Source organism: Scleropages formosus, chromosome 12 (assembly GCF_900964775.1).
Source record: "Scleropages formosus chromosome 12, fSclFor1.1, whole genome shotgun sequence".
NCBI lineage: Eukaryota > Metazoa > Chordata > Actinopteri > Osteoglossiformes > Osteoglossidae > Scleropages > Scleropages formosus.
This window is the reverse complement of record NC_041817.1, coordinates 4,686,861-4,710,316: the sequence shown is the minus strand read 5'-3', so window position 1 is coordinate 4,710,316 and position 23,456 is coordinate 4,686,861. Positions and strand designations below refer to the sequence as shown.

At 43.4% G+C, this 23,456-nt stretch overlaps 1 protein-coding gene across 3 annotated transcripts in view; it reads left to right on the top strand.

The window, feature by feature from the left end:
* Positions 1–272: 272 nt before the first annotated feature.
* The window catches only part of ksr2 (kinase suppressor of ras 2), a 113,626-nt gene continuing 90,442 nt past the window's right edge, over positions 273–23,456 (top strand). For 2 of the 3 annotated variants that reach the window (XM_018740515.2, XM_018740514.2), the window contains exons 1-2: positions 274–1,144; positions 22,149–22,289. In XM_018740515.2, the coding sequence (XP_018596031.1) occupies positions 968–1,144; positions 22,149–22,289 (318 nt within the window). In that variant the 5' untranslated portion in view covers positions 274–967. Of the gene's footprint in view, positions 1,145–22,148; positions 22,290–23,456 lie in introns of all 3 variants that reach the window. The other variant, XM_018740516.2, reaches the window with a different exon arrangement.

The window sequence follows — 23,456 nt, the reverse complement described above, 5'->3', positions numbered from 1 at the left end:
AAAAGGTTTTATGTTATGTTTTAAACAGATTCGAAGAACCATAACCTGCCCATTTTGTTGCTAACAGACAGTGAGTGAGATTAAAACATGTTTTGAAGTTTTGCTCTCACTTTTTATGTTAACCACTGCACTTACAAAATGCGCAGCGTGTAAACACATAAAACCGCAAAATAAACTAAGTGGTGCTCCTCTTCAGCAGCACTTTGCAGTCGCGCAGGAACATTTGAAAGTAAGGGGTGACAGAGGTCCACGGAGTTCAAAGTGGTTTGCAGTGTGAGCTCACTGCGCTGCCGGAAGTCTCGCGAGAACTCTGTGCGCACCGATCTCCGCTGTTGCTGCCGCCGCCGCCGCCGTCGCTGCCGCTGATGCTGCTAATGCTGTGTTTTTGATTGACAGGAAACATGTCGGTGTGGAGGGAGAGCGCCGGGATGCAGCCGCGGACACAGGCGATGGGGAGCACCTGCACCCACTGCACACAGCGCCTCTAAATAACATTCAGCTGCCGCTTCGACTTATTTATTTCATTGTGCAGTGATCATGTGTTAAATATCTATAATGTAATATTATACATACATATATTATATATGTATACATATATATTTCTTCGTTTTTATTGCGAAGCACTCAATGGATCCAGAAAAATCGAGCGCTCTGCTCAAATTGCTTTTCTTTCGAATTTGTGCATATTGATGTTGGCTCAGTTTTCAGCTTCAGCACCACTAACCAAGTACCCTGATGAAAACACTCCGTCAGAGGGGGATACAGAAGGGAATGGTTACAATGGAGTCGCCTTCAAAACAGAGTTGCCTTTTAAACACATTTTAATAATTGATAAATCCAGTCTTTGCACCGACCAGCTCGTTTCTGTTTAATCATCTCGTGGTGGTGTTTGTGGGAATCAAATAAGTAATAATTTGCTAATTAGATTAAAGAGTGGCGAAATAGGAAGGAGCACTGGTCGCAAACTATGGACGAGGAGAATATGACAAAAAGCGAGGAGCAGCATCTGAGTTTGCAGAAAGCCTTGCAGCAGTGCGAGCTCGTGCAAAACATGATAGACATCAGCATCTCCAGCCTGGAAGGTCTCAGGACCAAATGTGCCACATCTAACGACTTGACACAAAAGGAAATACGAACGCTGGAGGTAAGATTATTTTGTCGCCGTCCCCCCCCCCCTTTTTTTATACGCAGCATATGATATGTATTCAAATGTTGCCATCACGCGTCGGATGGAGATCTGACCGTTTTTCGCCGATCATTCGCGTTTACCTGTGTAACAGGCAGATGTCACCTTGCAGTGAAGTGCATTTATATATATGTGATACATTTTGCGTGTTTTCTGTTCTGGTCCTTGTTTGCGGCTCTGTGCGGCTTTGCGTGCGCTATAAACGGGGATCCACAGCGCTGTGAGCGTGCGTATTCTGCAGGTGGTGGGGGGGTCGGGGGGAAGGTGGCTCGGGCGCTCGCTTCCCATCTTATATATAAATATATTTTTTCTCTGCAAAATGTTAAGGCCCACGATCACCAGTCTCTTAGTATGTGTGTGTGTGGTATGTGTGTGTATATGTCTGCTGGGGGCGTGGGGTTGTGGTGTGATGATTAATGTAGGTGCGAACCCCCCCACTCCGAAAGGGTCCCCACGGTAATTGTTGTGCAGGACTCTCTATTTGAAACTTGAAATATTTGACATATTTTTTTTTCCGATAAAACCTCACATCGCCTATGCTGCATTTTCTGTGCTCGTTACGCATTTTGCAAAGAAAACCGTCTATTTATTTCTTTCTTTATTTCTTTGTTTGTTTATTTTGCTTCGCAGATGAGCCTACAAGTTATGTGTTCGCATGTTCTCATGATCGCTGCAAGCAGCGACTCCCCAGTGGACAAACCCGTAGGCGGGTAATTTCAAACCGCGCTCAATTCACTGGGGTCCCAGGCACATTAGCACTAAACTAGAGCCCATTGCGTAATTTCAGGCAAAGTCACAATTCCTGGCTCATGCCTCCAACTGAAATAAATAACCTTTGCCATATTTTGTTATTATCTATGGCTTTTTCTTTATGCTTCCGGTTACTGACCTGTGCTCAGCTGATTCAGTTTTCCAAGGTGATTTAGAGCATTAGATAATCAATATCACAGTGATTCTCCCATTGATTCAACAGGTTATTCTGTGTTAATTCAGGGTAAGTACTTGATCAAGCATACTAGGGCAGGCATGGGATTTGAACCTGGAACCTTCAGGCTCAAAGACAGGTACCTGTTGCTCTACCAGCAGCACCAGAGTCATTAGTAAACTGTAACAGTATAAAGAATAAGAATTTTTCATTTGCACACTAATGACTAAACCAAAACACAAATAAAAGTGACTAATGTCATATTGTGTCATTTAAATATATTCAGCTCAGAAATTTTAAAAAAGACATTTCGGGTGGATAGCGCAGTGTTTGCTGCCTCATAATGCCAGGGCTGTGGTTTCTGACATAACTTTAAATCCGGCTTAGTTTGTCTGGAGTTTGCAGGTTCTCTCTGTGCGTGTTTCAGGTGAACTGGTGACTTTTAGCGGCCCTTAGTGTGTGTATGAGTGTTTGTGTGCTTTCTCTATGATGGGCTGGCATTCCGTCCAGGGTGTACCTGCCAGGCATTTCCAGATAAGCTCTGTGGCACTTCTGCTCTGTTTTGGGACAAGTAGTCATTGACAGTGAGCGAATACGCTCCCTCTGTGTTTTTCATAAATCTTTTCATTGACCAGCAAAATGACAATCAATTGACCAGAATAGCAGGTTTTACGGTCTGAACCGGAGAACTGAATGGGTAAGGTTAAGGAGTACAGGTGTCAGACACACTGTTATTGACATGGGAAGGACAAGTGTGGTGTGGTTGAGAAAGGTTTAAAAGACAAACTCAGTGACCATGAGAAGAATACTGGCTGGATTATAGAGAACTTGATGCCATGGGCAGCCATGGGCAGCCATGGGCAGCCATGGGGGGTGTGATGTACTGTTGAACATGAGCAGATGCAGTTGCTGCAGGAGCAGAACTCCTCTCTGCCTCTGTTTGCCAACACTTCTCAAGTAGAAATGACACCAGATGATACTGTGAAAAAGCCCAGAAAGTTATCCAACAAGCTTACAGTAGTTTTCTAGCACAAATATTGCCAGCTATTTAAAAGTGATATTTTCATATATGTTTAGAGTCGTTTTTTTTTCAAACCAAGGTCATTCATGATAATTTACCAACACAGTGGTACATCAACATCTTCCAGTTTATTCATTTATTTTTTATGGTATTGTCTTTACTGTTCTATTTTCATATATTTCTGTATTTTTCTGTGCGAAAGGTGTGGTATTTTCAGTCATTTTAAATTAATTTTAGTGTAGCTTGAAGTTAATAATGTCACAATGAAAAGTCCTTCAAAGTATTATTCATTATAGCCATATCTAAGACTTTTACAGAACCTTGTCTATAAAGAAAATTGAGGGACAACTGTTTTATTCAGTGTTTATTGTTGAATGCTGAAAGTGGTCAGAAAATGACAAACACTGGACATGTGTTCTTACGTTCAGCAGTCAGACTGAATAGGAGTTTTTGCAGACAATGTATTTTTTATTTCCAGTAATTTAACATGAATTTTAATTTCAGTGTAGTTTGAAGTTAATAAGAAATTAGATGGTGCACTGAAATGAATGGGCATCCTGTTCAAGGTGCACCCTTTCCCGTACCTTATGCTTCCAGGATATGTTCCAAAGCACCATCTTCCTGCACAGGAGAAGCAGGTATTAATAACAGTAATAACTGACTGATGGAAAAGTTGCACGGTATTCATTATTTATTGTAGCTATCTGTTGTTAACCATGAAAGGATGGGGTGTCTCCTTCAGGCAGCTTTTATTGATTTTGACTTAGTGGTAAAAGTGATTTTTATGAATTCGTAATTTGAAGAGCAAGTCTGCAGTTCTTTATGCTACAGAAGTATAATGTAGATTGTGTTTGCATCATGCTGTTTGTCATTGACTTATCCATCCATTCATTATCAATAACCGGTGCAGGGTCACAGTGCAGCAGAAATTGTCCCAGAAACATCGGGCATGAGGCAAGGTACACCCTGGATGGATGCCGGCCTGAAACATGTGGCTTTGGACTTTGAGAGGAAATCGACACAAACACACAGAGAATATGCACACGCACTGAACTGGATTCAAACCCATAGCCAGGAACTGTGAGGTACCAGTGCTTCCTGCTGTGCTGCCATGCCTTTTTGGTATGAACTGAGAGAACATTTACTATTTGAGTTGCATTTCTGTTCATTTTTCACAGCCTGCAAAATGATCATATTTTCACATTTTTTTAATATAAAAAGATTTGCTGTGGTGATGAGAGAGAAGGCACTAATATAACAGCTGTGAAATGCACTGTTGAAATTCTTCAGCTAAAATACATACAATATTAGGCAGACAAAAATTAAGATGTTAAAAGGATTTTGCATGATAGTAAATAAACAGGTGTTTTTTTTTTTTAATTATGTGTCTTTCATGTGGAAAATTTTAAAGAAGACTATGTTAAGTATTTTTTTTACTGATATATGGCGAAGCCTTATTAAACAGTCTAATGTGTGGCTAAACAGTAAAATGTTCATAATGTTCATCTGGCATTGTAATACGAGAGTTAGTAATTAGCGGTTCCACTCAGTAGAAGTATTGTTAATTAATAATGCTTCTACTGCTTCTTTCTCCAATCGTAATTGCTTAAACTGAACTCTTTATAGTATGTATATGTGTCTGTATATATGTATCTACCTACCTACCTACCTACCTGCCTACCTACCTACCAGTTGTTCTACCTTACCTACTTGTCTGTTTGTATATGTGTTCATCTACCTACATCTAATTTGAATAGTGAGACATCTCTTCTGGTGTTATCCTGTGTAAATAAGCTTCTGATAGACAGGTAACTGTAAAACCTTGCTGCATGTGGCCCGTGAGCCCTGAAGTCGCTCACCCCGCTGCAGTATCTGTTCTACCTAGTGGCGTTGTGATGGTGGGTGGTGAATTCATGTGGAAGATTCCTCTGAGACCTCTCACGTGATGAGAGAGGAGGCAGCCGGGTCGGCCTGTCCAGCTGGTGAATCTCACAGCAAAGCCGTTATACAGAAGTTCCATTGGAAATTAATATAAATTGTCCAAATCCTTTAAAGAAATACTGCAGATAAGAACAGAAGGGAAGCTGTTTCTGTGTAGATGGGGTGCTTTTCAATATAGATGAGTGATTTTAATTATTTTTTTTTATGTACCAGGCGCATCACTTTTATATAATGTTGGTTGACTCATAAACATCCAGATCTGAAGGTGGTGTGGGTGGTTTCTTAAGATGAACTTTGAACTCATAGTTTTGTATCAATTCTGAAATTGCATTTTCAAGATATAAAAATTCCAATGGGTCACAATTTAGGGGGTGCGGTGGCGCAGTGGGTTGGACCGGGTCCTGGTCTTCAGCGGGTCTAGGGTTGGAGTCCCTCTTAGGGTGCCTTGTGACGGACTGGCGTCCCGTCCTGGGTGTGCCCTCTCCCCCTCTGGCCTTACGCCCTGTGTTGCCGGATAGGCTCCGGTTCCCCGCGACCCCGTATGGGACAAGCGGTTTCGAAAATGTGTGTGTGTGTACTTCAACATGAGTGGAAATTCTGTACGTAACATTTGGCCATTTTGTTTGTTTTTCTTTGTCACCCAGGAGAGAACTGTGTCCTTTACAGATGACTGTATACATCTTCATTCCTAAACAGGTTCAGGATTGTGAATTATTACAGTGTTTTTGAAATGGGGCTGTGCAAAAGTTTTGCCATTCTAGGGTAAAAACTAAAAGTGGCACAATAACAATAATTACATGGATATTTAGAAAACATACCTAATGTTTCTGGTGTGTGTCAAATATCACACTGTAAATTTTAGTATGAGTGCAGTAGAGTGGGGACCTCTTATAAGAAAATATTACATACGATTTATGTCCATCAAAGGACTGGCGTCTCGTGAAGGGTATACCCAGTGTCATGGTTGCGCGTAGCAAAGACGGACTCAAGTGCAGAGTTCTCGTACACCGATGTTTAATGAAGCCGAATCAGAATCCAAATAGCAAAGTCGAGGGACAGGCGTGGGTCAGGCGATCAACAAACGTAGTACAAAGGGCTAGGCAAAGAACGTGGTCGGGAGTACACAGGCAAAAGGTCAATGTTGGAGTTGGTTCGCTGAAGCACGGCTCGAAGGGAAACAAGGAGGCAAAACAAGGTTCCGCGTCTGGGCTTCCTCGGCTTCCCTCTTTATTGCCGTTCCCATTAGGGAACGGCAGGTGTCGCCGATGTGCCAGCTGCGGGGGACGTGACAGAACCCCCCCCCCCTCCATGGGCGGCCCCGGACGCCCTGGGCCGAGAAGGAGGACGCCCCCGGGGGCGCGGGGCCAGGCTCTCTGGATGGTCCCTGTGGAAGGCGGCAACCAGGTCGGGGTCCAGGATGTCCGAAGCAGCTACCCAGGAATGCTCCTCCGGGCCGTACCCCTCCCAGTCTACCAGATATTGTAGCCGACCTCTCTGTCGGTGAGAGTTCAGCAGGGCCTGGACCGTATAGACATCGTCCCCTGCGAGGGGTAGCATAGGCGGTGGTGTGGTTTCTACTTGTGGCTGATGCAAGGACACCCCTACCGGTTTCAGGAGGGAGACATGGAACGTTGGGTGCACTCGGAGGTCAGGAGGCAACTGAAGGCAGTAAGTAACCGGCGTGACACGACGCACTATCTTGAAGGGGCCGATGTAGCGCGCCCTGAGTTTCTTTGAGGGGGCCTTCAGGTTAAGGTCTCGGATGGAGAGCCAAACTGTTTGCCCAGGCATGAACAAAAGGGTACGCCGGTGCTGGTCCACCTGACGTTTGTGGCATTCCGCACTGCTGAGCAGGTGGGACTGGACCGTCCTCCAGACGCGGGCGCTCTCGTTGTGCCATGTTTCCACGGCCTGAACAGGACACGGAGAGGTCTCTCTAGGGAACAGGACAGGTTGGTAGCCTAATACACACTGGAAGGGCGACATACCTGTGGATGTATAAGGCGCGGAGTTGTGGGCGTACTCTGCCCAGGCCAGGTAGCGAGCCCATTGGTGCGGTCTTTGGGAACAGTAGGCTCGGAGAAACCTTGAAACATCCTGCTGTAAGCGTTCTGCTTGGCCGTTGGCCTGCAGGTGGTATCCCGATGTAAGACTGACCGTTACTCCGAGCCGGCCCCAAAAGGCCTTCCATACCCGAGAGGTGAACTGAGGCCCTCGATCTGAAACAGTGTCTTCGGGGAGTCCGTAGAGTTTAAATACTTGCTCGAATAGGATCTCCGATACCTCGAGAGCTGTAGGCAGCTTCGGAAGGGGCACCAGTCTACAGGCATTGGAGAAACGATCTATGACAGAGAGGTTCACGGTCTTACCCTCTGAGACCGGTAGGTGCACTAGGAAGTCCAGCGCCACATGGGTCCAGGGTCGGGTCGGCGTAGGCAAGGGTTGTAGGAGACCAGCTGCCTTTTCGGGTACGGTCCTGGTCTGAGCGCAGGTGGTGCAGGCCTGGACGAAGTCCCTGACGTCATCGAACAGTGAAGGCCACCAGAACCGTCCTTGTACCAGGGAGAGGGTACGTTGGATTCCGGGATGCCCTGCCTCCGGAGCCTCATGGGCCCATTTCATCACTGCTATGCAGAAGGAAGCGGGTACATACACACGGTCTGCTGGTCTCCTGGGCGGTTCTGGCTCGCTGTCCTGGGCTTCTTGGATGTTCTGGAGGAGTTGCCAGTGGACCGGACCCACCACACATCCCTGGGGTAGGATCTCCTCTGGGTTGGTGGGCATCGGTTCTGGGTCATGAATCCACGATAAAGCATCGGCTTTCCCGTTCTTGGTACCTGGTCGATAGGAAACAGTAAAATGAAAACGGGTGAAGAACAGGGCCCATCGGGCCTGACGGGAGTTCAACCTTTTTGCGGTCTCAAGGTACTCAAGGTTTCGGTGGTCCGTGAGTACCACAAAGGGATGGACAGCACCCTCCAGCCAGTGACGCCACTCCTCCAGCGCGAGCTTGATAGCAAGGAGTTCCCGGTTCCCAATGTCATAATTACGTTCGGCAGGGGTCATCTTCCTGGAGAAGAAGGCACAGGGGTACAACTTCGGAGGGTCCCCTTGCCTCTGGGACAGGACTGCACCCACCCCTACCGAGGAGGCGTCGACCTCCACCACAAACGGCAAGGAAGGGTCCGGCTGTTTCGGCACTGGGGCGGAGGTGAACCGTATCTTTAAATCCTGGAAAGCCTTCTCCGCCTCCGCCCCCCAAGGGAGTCTTCGGTCCTTGCTAGCCGTTAATGCGGTAAGGGGTGCGGCTACTGTGCTAAAATTACGTATGAATCGACGATAGAAATTGGCAAACCCAAGGAAGCGCTGGAGCGCCCTTACCGTGGTGGGTCGAGGCCAGGAGGTCACTGCACCCACCTTCTTGGGGTCCATGGAGACTCCCTCCTAGCTCAGGATGTAGCCTAGGAAGGAGATTTGGCGTTGGTGGAATTCGCACTTCTCTGCCTTGACATACAGTCGATGTTGTAGGAGCCGCCTGAGGACCACCCGGACCTGCTGGATATGCTGCTCTCGGGTCCTTGAGTAGATCAGTATATCGTCAAGGTAGACGATGACGCAGTGATGAAGGAAATCGCCCAACACATGGTTCAGAAAGGCCTGGAAAACGGAGGGGGCATTAGCTAGGCCAAAAGGCATGACCCTGTACTCATAGTGACCTAGTCTAGTGGAGAAGGCTGTCTTCCATTCATCCCCCTCACGGATCCGGATAAGGTTATACGCACTGCGGAGGTCTAATTTAGTAAACCAGGTCGACCCATGAATACCTTCCAGGGCCGAGGTGATCAACGGTAATGGGTGTGGGTATTTGATGGTTATGGTGTTCAGCCCCCGGTAATCTATGCACGGCCTCAGTCCCCCATCCTTCTTACCAATAAAGAAGAATCCTGCCGCCGCTGGTGACGTCGACAGCCGGATCATACCAGCTTTGAGGGCCTCCATGATGTACTCCTGCATGTCCCGTTGTTCCGGCAACGACAGGGGATACACCCGACCCCGAGGTGGTGTGGTACCTGGTAAGAGGTCGATAGCACAGTCCCAGGACCGGTGAGGAGGCAGTTTGGCGGCGCAGACTTTACTGAAGACCTCTCGTAGATCCTCATAGTCCAGGGGTATGACCGGTGGGGGAAGGCCCTCTACCCCTTCCACCGACGTGGCCCGACAAGGAAGGGTGAGGCAAGACGTGTGACAGGATCCTCCCCAAGAAACCAGCTCATTGGTACTCCACCTGAAGACGGGGTCATGACGTGCCAGCCAGGGGTAACCTAAAATGATTGGGGTGTCTGGAGCTCGGAGCAGAAAGAAGGTGAGTCTCTCATGGTGTCAAGCTCCTGTTTCGAGCAGGAGAGGTACAGTCCGGGTATCAACCACCCAAGTTCCCAAGGGCTGACCATCCAGGGCTCTCACGCTCAGGGTGACTTCACAGGTTTTAAGGGGGACATGGTGTGCTTTGGCAAAGCCCACATCCATAAAACAGCCCGCTGCTCCGGAATCTATGAGGGCACTTGCCTGCACCCGGTTTGCCCCCCACGAAATACTCACTGGCAACCGCAACTGTCCCCGGTGCTCCCCTGGCCTCGCCTTTGTGTCTGTGGAGGTCCGTTGAGGTGGTCGCACTGGGCATGCGGCACGGAGATGCTCCTGGGACCCACAATAAAGACACAGTCTCCCCACCAGGCGCCGTCTCCTTTCTTCTCTCCTGAGCCGGTCCTCCTCTAGGCCAGCCCCCAGGGGGAGGTTCGGGTCTCCCCGGGGTTGTCTACTCCTGCCAAGGCTGTCAATGGCGATGGCGGTCTTTACAAACCAGTCGAAGTCCCCCTCCTCACCCCTGTATGTGAGCTCTTCCTGGATCCGGGGGTTCAGCCCGTTGTAGAAACAGGTGAGGAGGGCAGGAGAGTTCCATCCGCTCTTGGCCGCGAGGGGTCTGAACTCAAGAGCATACTCAGCCACGCTTCGAGTTCCCTGGGTGAGACGCATGAGGTGGTCAAAAACCGCTTCGAACTTCTCGCGAAACGTGGCATAGGTCGTTCTTAGGTGAGTGCGCCACCCAGCGGCTGCCCACGCCCGGGCTGGACCGGTCAACAAGGACAGGACAAAAGCGATTTTAGCTGCATCCGTCTGATACATGCGAGGAGAACACTCAAAGACCAACTCGCACTGCATCAGAAGTCCTGACATTGATCGGGCGAACCGTCATACCTTTCTGGGGTCGCGATCCTTGCGACTGTATCGGATGCCTCGGGTGGTGCGGGCAGGGCAGGCTCAACAGGAGTAGCGGGTGCCGTCTGGGAGGCGGGTTTGAGAATCCCTCTCGCCAGGAGAACCTGGATCAATCCTTCGATCGTTTCTTGTAGGTGCTGCAGTGACTGGTCTTGCGCTCCCAAAATGTCGCCTTGCATGACGAGCGCCGTACGCAGTTGCACATATTCCGCTGAGTCCTGGTAGCAGGCGGAACCTTCTGTCATGGTTGCGCGTAGCAAGGACAGACTCAAGTGCAGAGTTCTCGTACACCGATGTTTAATGAAGTCGAATCAGAATCCAAAAAGCAAAGTCGAGGGACAGGCGTGGGTCAGGCGATCAGCAAACGTAGTACAAAGGGCTAGGCAAAGAACGTGGTCGGGAGTACACAGGCAAAAGGTCAATGTCGGAGTTGGTTCGCTGAAGCACGGCTCGAAGGGAAACAAGGAGGCAAAACAAAGTTCCGCGTCTGGGCTTCCTCAGCTTCCCTCTTTATTGCCGTTCCCATTAGGGAACAGCAGGTGTCGCTGATGTGCCAGCTGCGGGGGACGTGACACCCAGCCTCTTGCCTTGTGCTTCTTAGGTAGTCTGTGGAATACCGTGACCCTACATTGGGAAATAGTCATTGATGATGAATGAATACATGGGATTTATAGTGGCAAATACATGAAGGGTCATAAGAGGGTCTGGTGTCTCAGGAGACCTCATGCGGTTTACTTGTTTGTAGGGATTACATTCAAATCAAAGCGAGTGGAAGAACAGTTTGTCACATGACATGTTCCTTTTGGGTTCTGGGAAAGAGAATTAAAGGTGCGTTGGTTATTTTTCCCACAGTTCCCATGGATCCTCTGCAAAATGTATTTGCACAAGTGGCCCAAAAAAGTGGCCGGAAACTACTGTTGCATATAACTAACCAAGTGTTAACCCATTTAACGTGAAGGCTAAAATTGAGATGTCCTGCTTTTTTTCTGTGTAATCTCCAAAATCACACACTTCACAGCCAGTTTTGCTAACGCTTGTTTCATCTAAAGTAGTTGCTATTGGAAGAGGTCATATATTATAAACCAGAAAGCACTGTTTTTATAAATTCTTTATATTATTCCATTCATACACAGTTTTTATTTTAGATTATTCTCCTTGCAATGGAAAAGTTTGTGCATTCCAGAGCTATTATAGTGCCGGAAACAGCAGCTTGTCATATCTCGTAATATACAGTGTGGTTTTCAGGAACATTATTGGTATACTTAAATTAGGAATTTGTCTCAAATTAGAAATAAATTAGAATGTGTATTAGTAATAGATAATTACTGATTCTGTATTGTAATAAAAGTATTTTAACCACACATACTGTAAATGTTCCATAATGTAGAGTTCTCTCAGCTTGTTGAGTTGTTTCCATGTCCAGTGGTATGCTTGTGATGCAGAGAAATATTATTTATATGATTCCTCTATTTGGGGGAAATTACACCTTGAGTTCAAATCAGAATTTACACATTTACTCAGCCAAATAATTTTTACTGGAACAATTCAAGTCAAGAGCTTTAAAATAAATGGTACTACTGCACAGATGGGATTCAAACCTGAGGCCTTTTGCCTTCAGTGTGACAGCTGTGTCCACTGTGCTACTAGTGATGCATTACTGGAATGTACTGCAGGAAAAATATGATGCACAAAATTCCTGTATTTTCATATATTGTATTTCATTATGGAGAGCAGCAAAACAGTACAAATAAAAATTATTTCAGTTATCAGAAGATGCACTAAAAATACAAAAAGACATTTATACCAACAAGAACAATTGCTGTTTACATCTACTGCTTACTCTGTGCCGTTAAAAATATGATCCCTTTATAGGACTGCATTAGAGATGGTGGGATATTGTCAGAGTATTTGCTGTTAGATTCAGAAAATGTAATTCAGTATATACAGTAATTCAGTGTTCAGTGTATTCATATTTATTTAAAATATAATTTAATATAACATATGTGTACATATACAACATTTCTTTTTATTTATACAATACATTTATTTCTTTATTTCTCACAAGTTTCCAACATCGTATTGCTTTACACTTTTGTCTGGGTACTCTGCTTTCCTCCCGTAATCCAGAAACATGATATTCAGCTGCAGTGAAGACCTTAAATTTCTCACTGTGAGTGAATGTGTGTGTGAATATGAGTTTCCTGGTATAGAAAGGTGAACCCTGTTTTATGGCACCCAGGACACATCACAAGACTCTGAGTGGATGAATAATGATGGATGGAGGGGTTTCTCTTCCCAGCGGAACTTCAAAGTGTGATTGGTTTGGCTTTAATAGGTTGTTGTAAGGTACCTGTTAGGGGTCCGCGTGCATCGACACCCTTCGGCTTGCAGAGTCTTTTCCTGGTCGTTTTTTACCAGTGCACTTCAGAAACCACAGTCCAGAGTCCTGGCTCTGGAATGGTGCAGGGGGTGTGCAGGGTTCAGTTGTGCTCCTCATAGCTGGCCTAGTAGACCATGATACTGTGGGCAGGGATGGGAGACAAAATCAGAAACTGCCACTTTGGGGTTGAAAGTATCTCCTTCACCTGACAGTTACCACATTTATCACCATACCTAGAAAACCAGCACTGCGCTGCTACCCTCAATTTGAAATGGAATAACCTCCAATTAGACGGTGTAATTCGTAGCCCAGCTTGCTTGCTGTGCACTTTGAAATATGTATAAATAGAAATGATTGCTTGGTCACAGAGGCATTACAAAAATCATTGTTTATGCAATCATTTAGGCATGTTCAACATGTTTCATTGTGGGTTAAAGATTCAGTCACTCAAAAGGCACACGCGCACGCATACACATCATCTGAAACTGCTTGTCCCATACGAGGTCGCGGGGAGCCGGAGCCTAACCCGGAAACACAGGGCGTAAGGCTGGAGGGGGAGGGGACACACCCAGGACAGGACGCCAGTCTGTCGCAAGGCACCCCAAGCGGGACTCAAACCCCAGACCCACCGGAGAGCAGGACCCGGTCCAACCCACTGCGCCACCATGCCCCCCCTCACTCAAAAGGCTAGAAATGTTTTCAGAGGTCTTTGCTGGTTGCTGCCCAGTGGACTGGTTAGCTATATTAACGGCCTCTCTGGGAATCTCTTTCTGCATTCCCTGTAGATTGTACCGTGTTACTTGATAATGCCCAAGATGATTGTCATCATTTAGATGTGGTCTTCAAGACTTTGTGGCCTAGAAGAATAGTTTACTTTTTGACAGAAAGAGATATTTTGCATATCTGTTCATGTGGGTGTTAAAAAAATGGGTTTGATCGTGCAAACGAATTAGCCTAATGGCACGGCACTACTGTTTCATTATTTGTGGTTGGTATTATTAGTATGTCTCTTCTTGTTTATGTCACGTGTTACTGATACATGCTCTGTTTACTCATGTCTTTGGTACAGTGGCACCATTTGTACTTGTATAATCTGAATCCCTTAGATGTCTCAGTGCCTCTGAAATTGTTTGACATCCATCCATGCAACCACTATCAATAGTTACTTGTCCAGTGGAGGGTTGTGGTAGTCCAGAGCCTATCCTGGCAACTTAGGTTGTGGGGCAGGGTACACCCTGGAAAGGTCATAGGTCCATTGCAGGGCAATCACACACCCTCATTCACTCACACATACACACACGGAAGGCAATTTACGGTGTCCATTTAATCTGAAACACATCTTTGGACTGTGGGAGAAAACCAGAGCACCTGAAGGAAAGCCATGCAAATACTGGGAAAACGTGCAGCCTCACACAGTTATTATATTTACATTTCTTCATTTAGCAGATGGTATTTTCTAAAGTGATCTACAAGTCTGAGTGTACGAAACTGAATTTCACGACAAAGAGCTTTTGATACACACATATAACTGTCAAAGCACAGTGTTTGTCTGATACCACCATTTTTTTAACACACATGACAAGTAGCTACCTAGGAGTATTTCAACAGTGTCGTTACTGGAGCGTTGTGTTTTTGCGTTTTTTTTTTTTTTTTTGTAGTTTCTTTGCTCCTGTAAGAAGTCAAAACATAACTCCCCAGCTTACCTTCATAATAACAAATGCTCTACTGGTTGAGTCTGGAGTGACCATGTCTCAAACTCTAATTATACAGAACCACTGTGTTTCACAGTAAAAGTTTGTGATCTGCAGTTTTTTCATTTTTTTGTGCCCTTTTGTGGTTTCGGTGCAATTTCCTTTGGGTTCAATAAAGTATCTATCTATCTATCTAGTCTGCCTGTCTGTCCATCCATCCCTCCGTATGGGCTGTTACAAAATGTTGGTGTAGATGTGTCACGAGGACACTGTGGAAAGTGTTCCTTTGATTCCACACAAACTGTCAGTCCCACCTCAGCTGTTATGGGACCGTCACTACCGTTGCTGGCAGATTCAGACCATGATTGTGGTTCTTAATGACTTCACTGTGGTTGAGTGGAAGAAAATACACTAGTGATCACGTCTGGTCTCCGTTGCATGTTTTGGTGAAGGTGTTGCTTGTGGTACACACTGTTCTCGCTGTCCTCACGTGGAATTGCCAGCATGCTCGGAATTTGCAGGTGCCAAGAAGCTGATGGTTTCGCTGTGAGATCAGGCTTTCCTGCCAGCTATCAGCAGAGCTTTCAATGTTGCATCATTATCTGCTATCGCAACATGGTTATACAATGATTTACAGTACAGCCCAGTTACGTGTTCCTGGAAGTATTTCTAGACTCAAGCAATGATTTATCTTGATTTAGTGCAGCATTTAGAAGAACATTACATTTTGCAGAATAACTGTGGTGTTGATTTTTATGTATGTTTCATAATGTAAAAGTTTGTTATGTGCTTTGAGTTCAGCATTTGGATCCCAGGTACTAAAATAAGTGCAGTGCCAATGTGAGGTACAGCTGTTAAATTGCACTGTTCTCCATTATACTGTATTTCACACTGGTTCTCAGGTGACTCTGGGTCTTCTGCTGTGTTGCTGGGGGGTCCCATGTTGCTGTCCCCTTTATTAGTGCATGTTTGCCAAAACTCTGCAGTGACATCATTTTCATGAGGGACCTTTCTGATTCAGAATGCATATGCATTTTAAAGTGTACACAATTGTTGCTCAGATGTCTTTAAACGTTTAAGGGTTTAACAAGCCGTAATGAAAGTAAACTATAAATGACCTCCTGCCTAGACATTGTCTTCCTCTTGAAACAGTCAATTTAAACTGTTGAAAGATAGAGGAAGTCTGTATTTTCAGTCTATAAGGAAAGAAAAATGTATAGACAGTAAATACTGGCACATATTCACATTTATTGCTTTCAGAGAACCATATTGCTTGTTTGTACAGTTGGTTATGCACTTTAATTCTTAGTATCTATTTAAGTGTAGTTATTTTTACATAACTGGATGGATAATCCATGAACCATTCAGTTGTAATACACCCAATGACCTCTTTTACCTCATGCCGTTTTTAAAAGACTGATGCAGAAAGTAAGTATCTATTGTGTGCATAGGACACACATTATATGTTTATAACTATAGATTTAAAAATATAACAGTTTTTATTACTTGTAAAGCCTTACCTTTGTTATATAAACATTTGTCTTGTACTAGAAAACTAGTGTATGCTCACTAAATAACTAGAGCTTGTGTTACCCCTGCATCGGAAGTGTTGGCAAACGGAGGCAGAAATGTGTTATTGTTTCCCAACCAACATAAAAGAATATGGCTGCCTCAAAATAAAGAAAAACAAGCTTTTTCAGAAGGGAAAGCTCTGACCTGATCATATGTTACATTATGTAGATATATGTGTTCAGGAGGTTTGATTGAAGCAGTTGTAAACACTAAGTTGAGTGCTATAAATATATACAGTAAGTATGAATATTATTATTCCTACTCGTTATTTTTAATTGTAAAAATCAATAATGTGAACAGATAATATAACAGTATTACTGTACAGTGCATTCAGAAAGTATTCAGACCCTTTCACTTTTTTCACATTTTTTATGTTGCAGTCTTATGTTAAAATTGTTTCAATTCATTTTTTCCCCTCATCAATCTGCACTCAGTACTCCATAATGACAAAGCAAAAACAGGTTTTTTGAAATTTTTGCAAATTTCTTAAAAACAAAAAACTTAAATATCACATTGACATAAGTATTCAGACCCTTAGTACATAGTTTAAGCATGTTTGGTAGCGAGTACAGCCTTGGGTCTTCTTGGGTATGACGTGACAAGGTTTGCTCACCTGTATTTGGGGATTTTCTACTGTTCTTTTTAAGCTTTGCCAGGTTCAATGGAGACTATCAACAGACAGCTATTTTCAGGTTTCTCCAGAGATGTTCAGTTGGGAGGGGTCGCGGGGGCGCGGGTCCTGCTCTCCCGTGGGTCTGGGGTTCGAGTCCTGCTTCGGGTGCCTTGCGACGGACTGGCGTCCTGTCCTGGGTGTGTCCCCTCCCCCTCTGGCCTTACGCCCTGTGTTGCCGGGTAGGCTCCGGGTCCCCGCGACCCTGTATGGGACAAGCGGTTCGGAAAATGTGTGTGTGTGTGTGTTTGTATGTCTGTTCGGTTGGGTTTCAAGTGTGGTCTCTGGCTGGGCCACTGAAGGACATTCACAGAGTTGCCCCTAAGACACTCCTGTGTTGTCTTTGCTGTGTGTTTAGAGTCATTGTCCTGTGGGAAGGTGAACCTTCGGCTCAGTCTGAGGTCCACAGTGCTCGGGAGCAGCTTTTCATTAAGGATATCTCTGTGCTTTGCTCCATTCAGCTTTCCCTAAACCCTGACTAGCCTCCCAGCCCATGCTGCTGAAAAACAACCTAACAGCATGATACTGCCACCACCATACTTCACCAGGATGGTATTGTGTAGGTGATGAGCGGTGCCTAGTTTTCACCAGACATGAGGCCAAACAGTTCAGTCTTGTAGAAAATGTACTTTATTCAATTAAAAATAAACCAATAAACTCGAAATATCTGAAAATCTTCCAAAAATTCCAAGTCAAATGTTCATATCTTGAAGAACAAATGTAAGTATGTTCAGTTGAGCTTATTGTTAATAGGTATAGCTTATAGTGAAGGTCTTATAATATATGTTTTTATTCATTATAGCTATGTTCGAGACTTTTACAGAAAGTATTCAGAACAGATAAATTAAGGTAGGTATATCAATAAGCTTTTATGTGTCACAACCTCGGGGAGATTACAACAGTGGACCACGGGACAAGGTCATTAGAACTGATTCCATATACCTAACAAACACGTGTACCTCATTGAAACAGCCTTTAAAAGAAACAGACTTGCAGAACTCCCTGACTCCTTCTCCTCCGGTTTCAACCTTCGCATGAACCTTAATTTTGGATTAGCATTGCGGACAAGGTTCGTTTGGCTCTTCAACCTGGATTTCAGATTCATCCCACACAACGAAATCAACCACTTCTACCAAAAACCGTACTTGCGTTCTGACCTACACCTCTCGAATTTACGGATTGTATAATTGTTAAAGCAAACAAAGTGGCCAAATCGTAAATATGTAGCATGTTTCAAGTTAATAAAAGATAAGAAAATAAAAGTGCCATCCAAGATTTTTCTTGCCTTGTGGTATAGACCCTTTTAGCTTCCCATAAAATCCTCAAAAGCAGCAAAAGCTCATCACTTAGAACCTAGGAGAGTTTACTGTCTTGTTAATATGACGGTTTTGTATTTTGATATAGAATTTTATATTATTTGCTGTAACTATCCACTGGGACATGCTGGGCTGCAGTACAAATGTCACGCTGACAGATGGAAAAATTTAATGATGTCTTCAGCAAATGTGGGGTTTTGTTTCTGGTTTCTTTTGCTAACTTGTTAGAAAGTACAACTTCTTTTTGTCCAAAACTCTTTGTGCTCAAACATGTGACCTTGTAAGTATTATGAGAATGTTTATTTTTTGTAGCAATTGATGACAGCTTACAAAATTGCATGTATAATTTTTAAACTTCTTTCAATTTAGATGAAAAGCTCTGTACAATTTGACAGCATTGGATCAGCATTAATTAATAAGACTTGATGACTGCCCTGTAGTAGTGGTACAATAGCATTAACAAAGGACACTGGGTTGCTTTTTTGTTGATAACCCTTGCCAGGTTTTTATGAAAAGTACTGTTGCCATAGATATTGATGCTTGACTTTTCACTCACGTGCTTGTGGGTACATTGAATTTTTTCTGAGCTGTAAATATCATGTACAAAAATACTACTCACAGGACAGAGAATGACACAGTAGGGAAACGCTGGGTTTTTCCCCTTAAAAAACTACCGTACTTATGAATGAATATAAACAGACCATACATTATTCAAATAATAAGATCATAATTAGATTGATTAGAATTTAGTTGTCTTTCTGTAGAACGAACAGTGTGGTATTTTTCTGAGGGAAACTATTATTTAGGGTCAGTGGTACTTTTCAAACAATGATTTTCACCCTGTTTAAGGTTCCACATACTTGGCAAAATTTCATATTTAACAGTTAAAAAGTACTAAATTAGTATTAGAATATGATGTGATTTTTCTGCAGCTGTCCTCATGCAGTATTTCTGATGCTGGTCAGGGTGGCGTGCACTGGAATAATGGAATAAAAGCATAGTAAGACCATAATTTGAAGGTGATGGAATGGATGCCAGCTATGACACGTAACACATGACCTGTTGACACCAAGGGGGCTTGGTTACATTTTGGCTTTTTTTTTTAATAGTTCCATTATAAACAGATTATTTTTCACAAACCAGCTTTTAGAATGCAAAGTCCTGTTTTAATTTAGTTGTTTCAAAACTTTTTGCTGTGTTGTCACTCACACCTAAAATCTATGTTTTTATCACTTTATCTGTAATGTAGTGTCCCTGCAGTTTTTTATTCACCTGTGTTTTGAGTACAAACCAAAATAGCAGGCAGTAGTTGAATTCCATTTACAACAATTTTAAAAATTTTATTCTGTCAGATTTTATATTTATTGTATCCTCTATTTTGTTGTGTATATCTTTTGCTACAGGAAAACTGAATACAGTAAATTATAACAACATTTTATTATCACTTCTTTTGTTGCAGATTATTACTTGATGGTTATTATACGTAGACCCTTTTATCTGGTTCTAATTTGTTCCTGAAAATAGACTGAATGTGGGAAAATTAAATTATTTATTCCATTATTTCTTGCAGGGAAAAAAAAATTCAGTTCGTTCCAATGCCATCCCAAGTTCACACCAAAATCATCGTAAATGATGTCTGATGTCAAAAGGAAAAAATACACATACACATACACATTTTCTGAACCACTTGTCCCATACAGGGTTGTGGGGAACTGGAGCCTACCCAGCAACACAGGGCGTATGGCCAGAGGGGGAGGGGACACACCCAGGACAGGATGCCAGTCTGTCGCAAGGCACTCCAAGCGGGACTCAAACCCCAGACCCACCAGAGAGAAGGACCCAGTCCAACCCACTGTGCCACCGCGCCCCCCTAAGGAAAAAAATAATGCAACATTAAGACATAATGAATGAAAGGAAAACATTATATTTCCAGCCCTTTATGTATATTTTTCAAATGCTTTTTTGCTGTTTTTTTCCCAGTAATTATTTAATGTGGTTTTCAATTTTAGTTGTAATTTTAATGCCAGATGTAGACTCATATATATGTAAAGCTGTTTTATGTTTTTTTAAAGTCTACATTTAGAACAGAGATGAGAATATTTTCTGTTTAAATTTTTTTTGATTACTCAAAATTATAAATAAATGCAGATATCAGTTACAGATTGGTTATTTTTAAGTTTTGCTGGGTCTATACAGTAATGGTCACAGATTCGTGAAATTTCATTTTCATAAAGTGTTAACATGAAGGGTTAAATGTATATAAAATTAATAAAAAAATTGTCATCTCATAAAGTAAACTTGCCATATAGAATATCCATGGGCTGGCTTGAGGAAGGCGAAGACTGTACGAAATGAATAATTAGAAAATTAAAGCACTGTTGTGCAAAACAGAGGGTACAAACAGAAACATGTGTGTAGGCAAGAGAGACTGTAGAGTTTCCAAAGGCAACAGGAGAGCGTGGGTATCCCTTTCCTACAATGCAATGTGTCTCACAGTCTCCCTAACAGAGCCACTGGGCTCAATTTTCAATGGTGGACTCACGTTTATCATAGCTGACCAAATGTAGCAGACCAGACGAATGAAAATCCTGACCAATTAATAATAAAAGCTTGATATCGGCACCAAATTATGGGGGCTTAGCATATATGGAATTTTTATTGTAAACATATTTATATATGTAGATTATATTGCAGGTTGTATGTGCTCTTTTTAAAAGAGCTCTGTGGTCCCAGCTAGTTAAAGTGGTGTTTTCTTTCTGCTGGAGTGTGTACTGCTGGTGGTTGATGTCTTCGGAGGAATGCAGAGTCTCTTACTAGTGCACCGAACCTGTCAGAAAACCTGAGAGAAGGAAGAGAATTGGTGTTATTTTCCATGCAAAACTACACACAACTCAGTAAGAAGGTTGGTTACTGTTGAAATTATTTAACACTGAAATGTAACATAATTTAGCCTTCATTTTATACAAAGGTGATGGAATCTTTTGCTATCAAAACCCTTAATTGAAATGTGAATTGTCTTCATTAAACTTTATATTCCTTGTAGCACATATTTCGAAAATGTTTGTCCTATTTATGAGTTTATTTTGTAGTGAGTTAAAAATTGTAGGGCAAGGCAACTTAAACAGTACAACATAGGGCACCTGGTAGCGTCGTGGTTAGAACTGCTGCCAAAGGTCACAGGTTTCAGTCTAGTACCCTTGAGCAAGGTATATACCTTAAAATTACCCAGCTGTATAAATGGTAAATATTGTAAGTAGCTTAAGTCGCTTTGGAGAGAAAGCATCAGATAAATGTAGATAATCAGCTTCACAGCAAATTTCCCATTTATACCGCAGGGTAAACACAGTGAATGGATTCAGGGTAAACACTTTGATCAAACTGACCAGAGTGCGACACAGTACACGAATTTCTATTAATGTACAGTGTAATACTGTAGGGGGTGCGGTGGCGCAGTGGGTTGGACCGCAGTCCTGCTCTGCGGTGGGTCTGGGGTTCAAGTCCCGCTTGGGGTGCCTTGCGGCGGACTGGCGTCCCGTCCTGGGTGTGTCCCCTTCCCCCTCCGGCCTTACGCCCTGTGTTGCCGGGTAGGCTCCGGTTCCCCGTGACCCCGTAAGGGACAAGCGGTTCTGAAAATGTGTGTGTGTGTGTGTGTAATACTGTATTTATTTTGCTGCGCTGGTTTACCTTAACGTCACTAACAGGCTTCACTCTTCTTGACGCTGTGCTTGTGTCCCTCTAGCGGTGCGATGTGTTCACTACACCTCGTGGCCTCAATAAAATCACTGAAACTTCTCCTTATCTGTTTCTCAGATCTTGCACGTGGAGAAAAAAGAGCAGATATTCAGATATGTTCAAATGTGTCCACATATGTGTTTATGAAAAATAGAGACATGAATATATTCACCTAACTGACTTCATTGTTTTGTGTTCAGAAGGTGACATTCAGCATAACAGATTTAAAAAAAAAATCACAGTTACATTTTTAATTAAACACAAAGTGAACAGAATATGCTAAAGTGCAGTTATGAATGTAGATCTGGAAAATATGAATACAATTTACACTGAGGACTTCACCTCGTGTGCAAGTCTCTGGGATTGTCTGTGGGTGTGTTTTGGAATGTTCTGTCTCACTGACCTGTGGACATGGCCATTTGTTCTCTGTGTTTCAGGGTAAACTTGTGAAGTATTTCAGCCGCCAGCTCTCCTGCAAGCGCAAGGTGGGGGTGCTGGAGCACAACACCGAACTTGAAGGCTTCCCGCGCCTCGAACACTGGTTCCGAATCGTCGGCATGAGGAAAGAGGTGATCGAGGTGGGACACTGAACGCACACCCTTGAGCTCTTGGGGTGTGTGTAGGAAGCATGGCATGGCACACTCCCCACATAATAAGCATTTACCTGTCTAGAATGACACAATGCACAGAACTTACAATCAGGGCCCTACATCAGGCCTGTAAAACACATTCCTAGGCTGTCATATCATTTAAGTATGTTTATCTGCTGCTCATTCAGCTAGAGTCACTGTGTATGAATGCATTATGAAGGGGTTGCCTTAGTTACTTACCTTACAACTTACCTTAAAATGTTCGGTGAATGGTGTGTGTACTACCTTAAAATATTCAGTGAATGGTGTGTGTATCATTGTGTTGGCCATTTTCCCATTAAGAAACAACAAGCAAACATCTATTGTGGACCAGTGTAACACGATTCAACTACTGGAAAGCATGCAGAACTATTCAGCTTTTCATCTTTTTGCTGATGTGTAGATTTAGTTGCTTGACTTTTAAGGATATAGGTGGTCCCCAACTTTAGACATTTGTGACTTACAATGACCTGGGCTAATGACAGCAGTCCCCTTGAGCCCAACCTTTGTTTGTAATGTCCAACAATGGTTGCTCTACCTGGTATACAGCATCCTTGGCTGGCCACCCTGCAGAAAGGCACCATTTTTTGTTTTTACTCAGTCACTGTGTCTCTCAGCAACAGTATTTTATTCATAAACTTGGTTGATTAATTGATACCATTTATTTACAGTGGCTAGCAAACAAAAAGGTGAGTGTTCCTGTGGCGCAGAAAAGAATATGCAAAAGAAAACAGATTTAGAAATGAAAGTGCAAATAATTGTATAGCATGAACGTATAATTATAATACTGTACTGTAATTATATAATATACAATGGACATTTCCAAATTATGAGGTCTTCAGAACGGAATCCCGTCACAAGTAAACTTACATTGGGATGAGAAGTTTGGTCGCGAGTTATAAAAGTACACTTTGTGTGAATGACGCTGAGCAAGACAAGTTGTACACAAAGGGTACAATAATCACCTTAATCAATGATCTGTTTAAGAACTTTTCACTCCTTGTCCTTAATTATTTGATGTCATGTTATTGTTCAGCATACTCCTTTGTCCAAAGCGACTTACAATGTTTATATATTGTGCTACTTATAATTTTTTTTTCTTTTTATACATTCTGC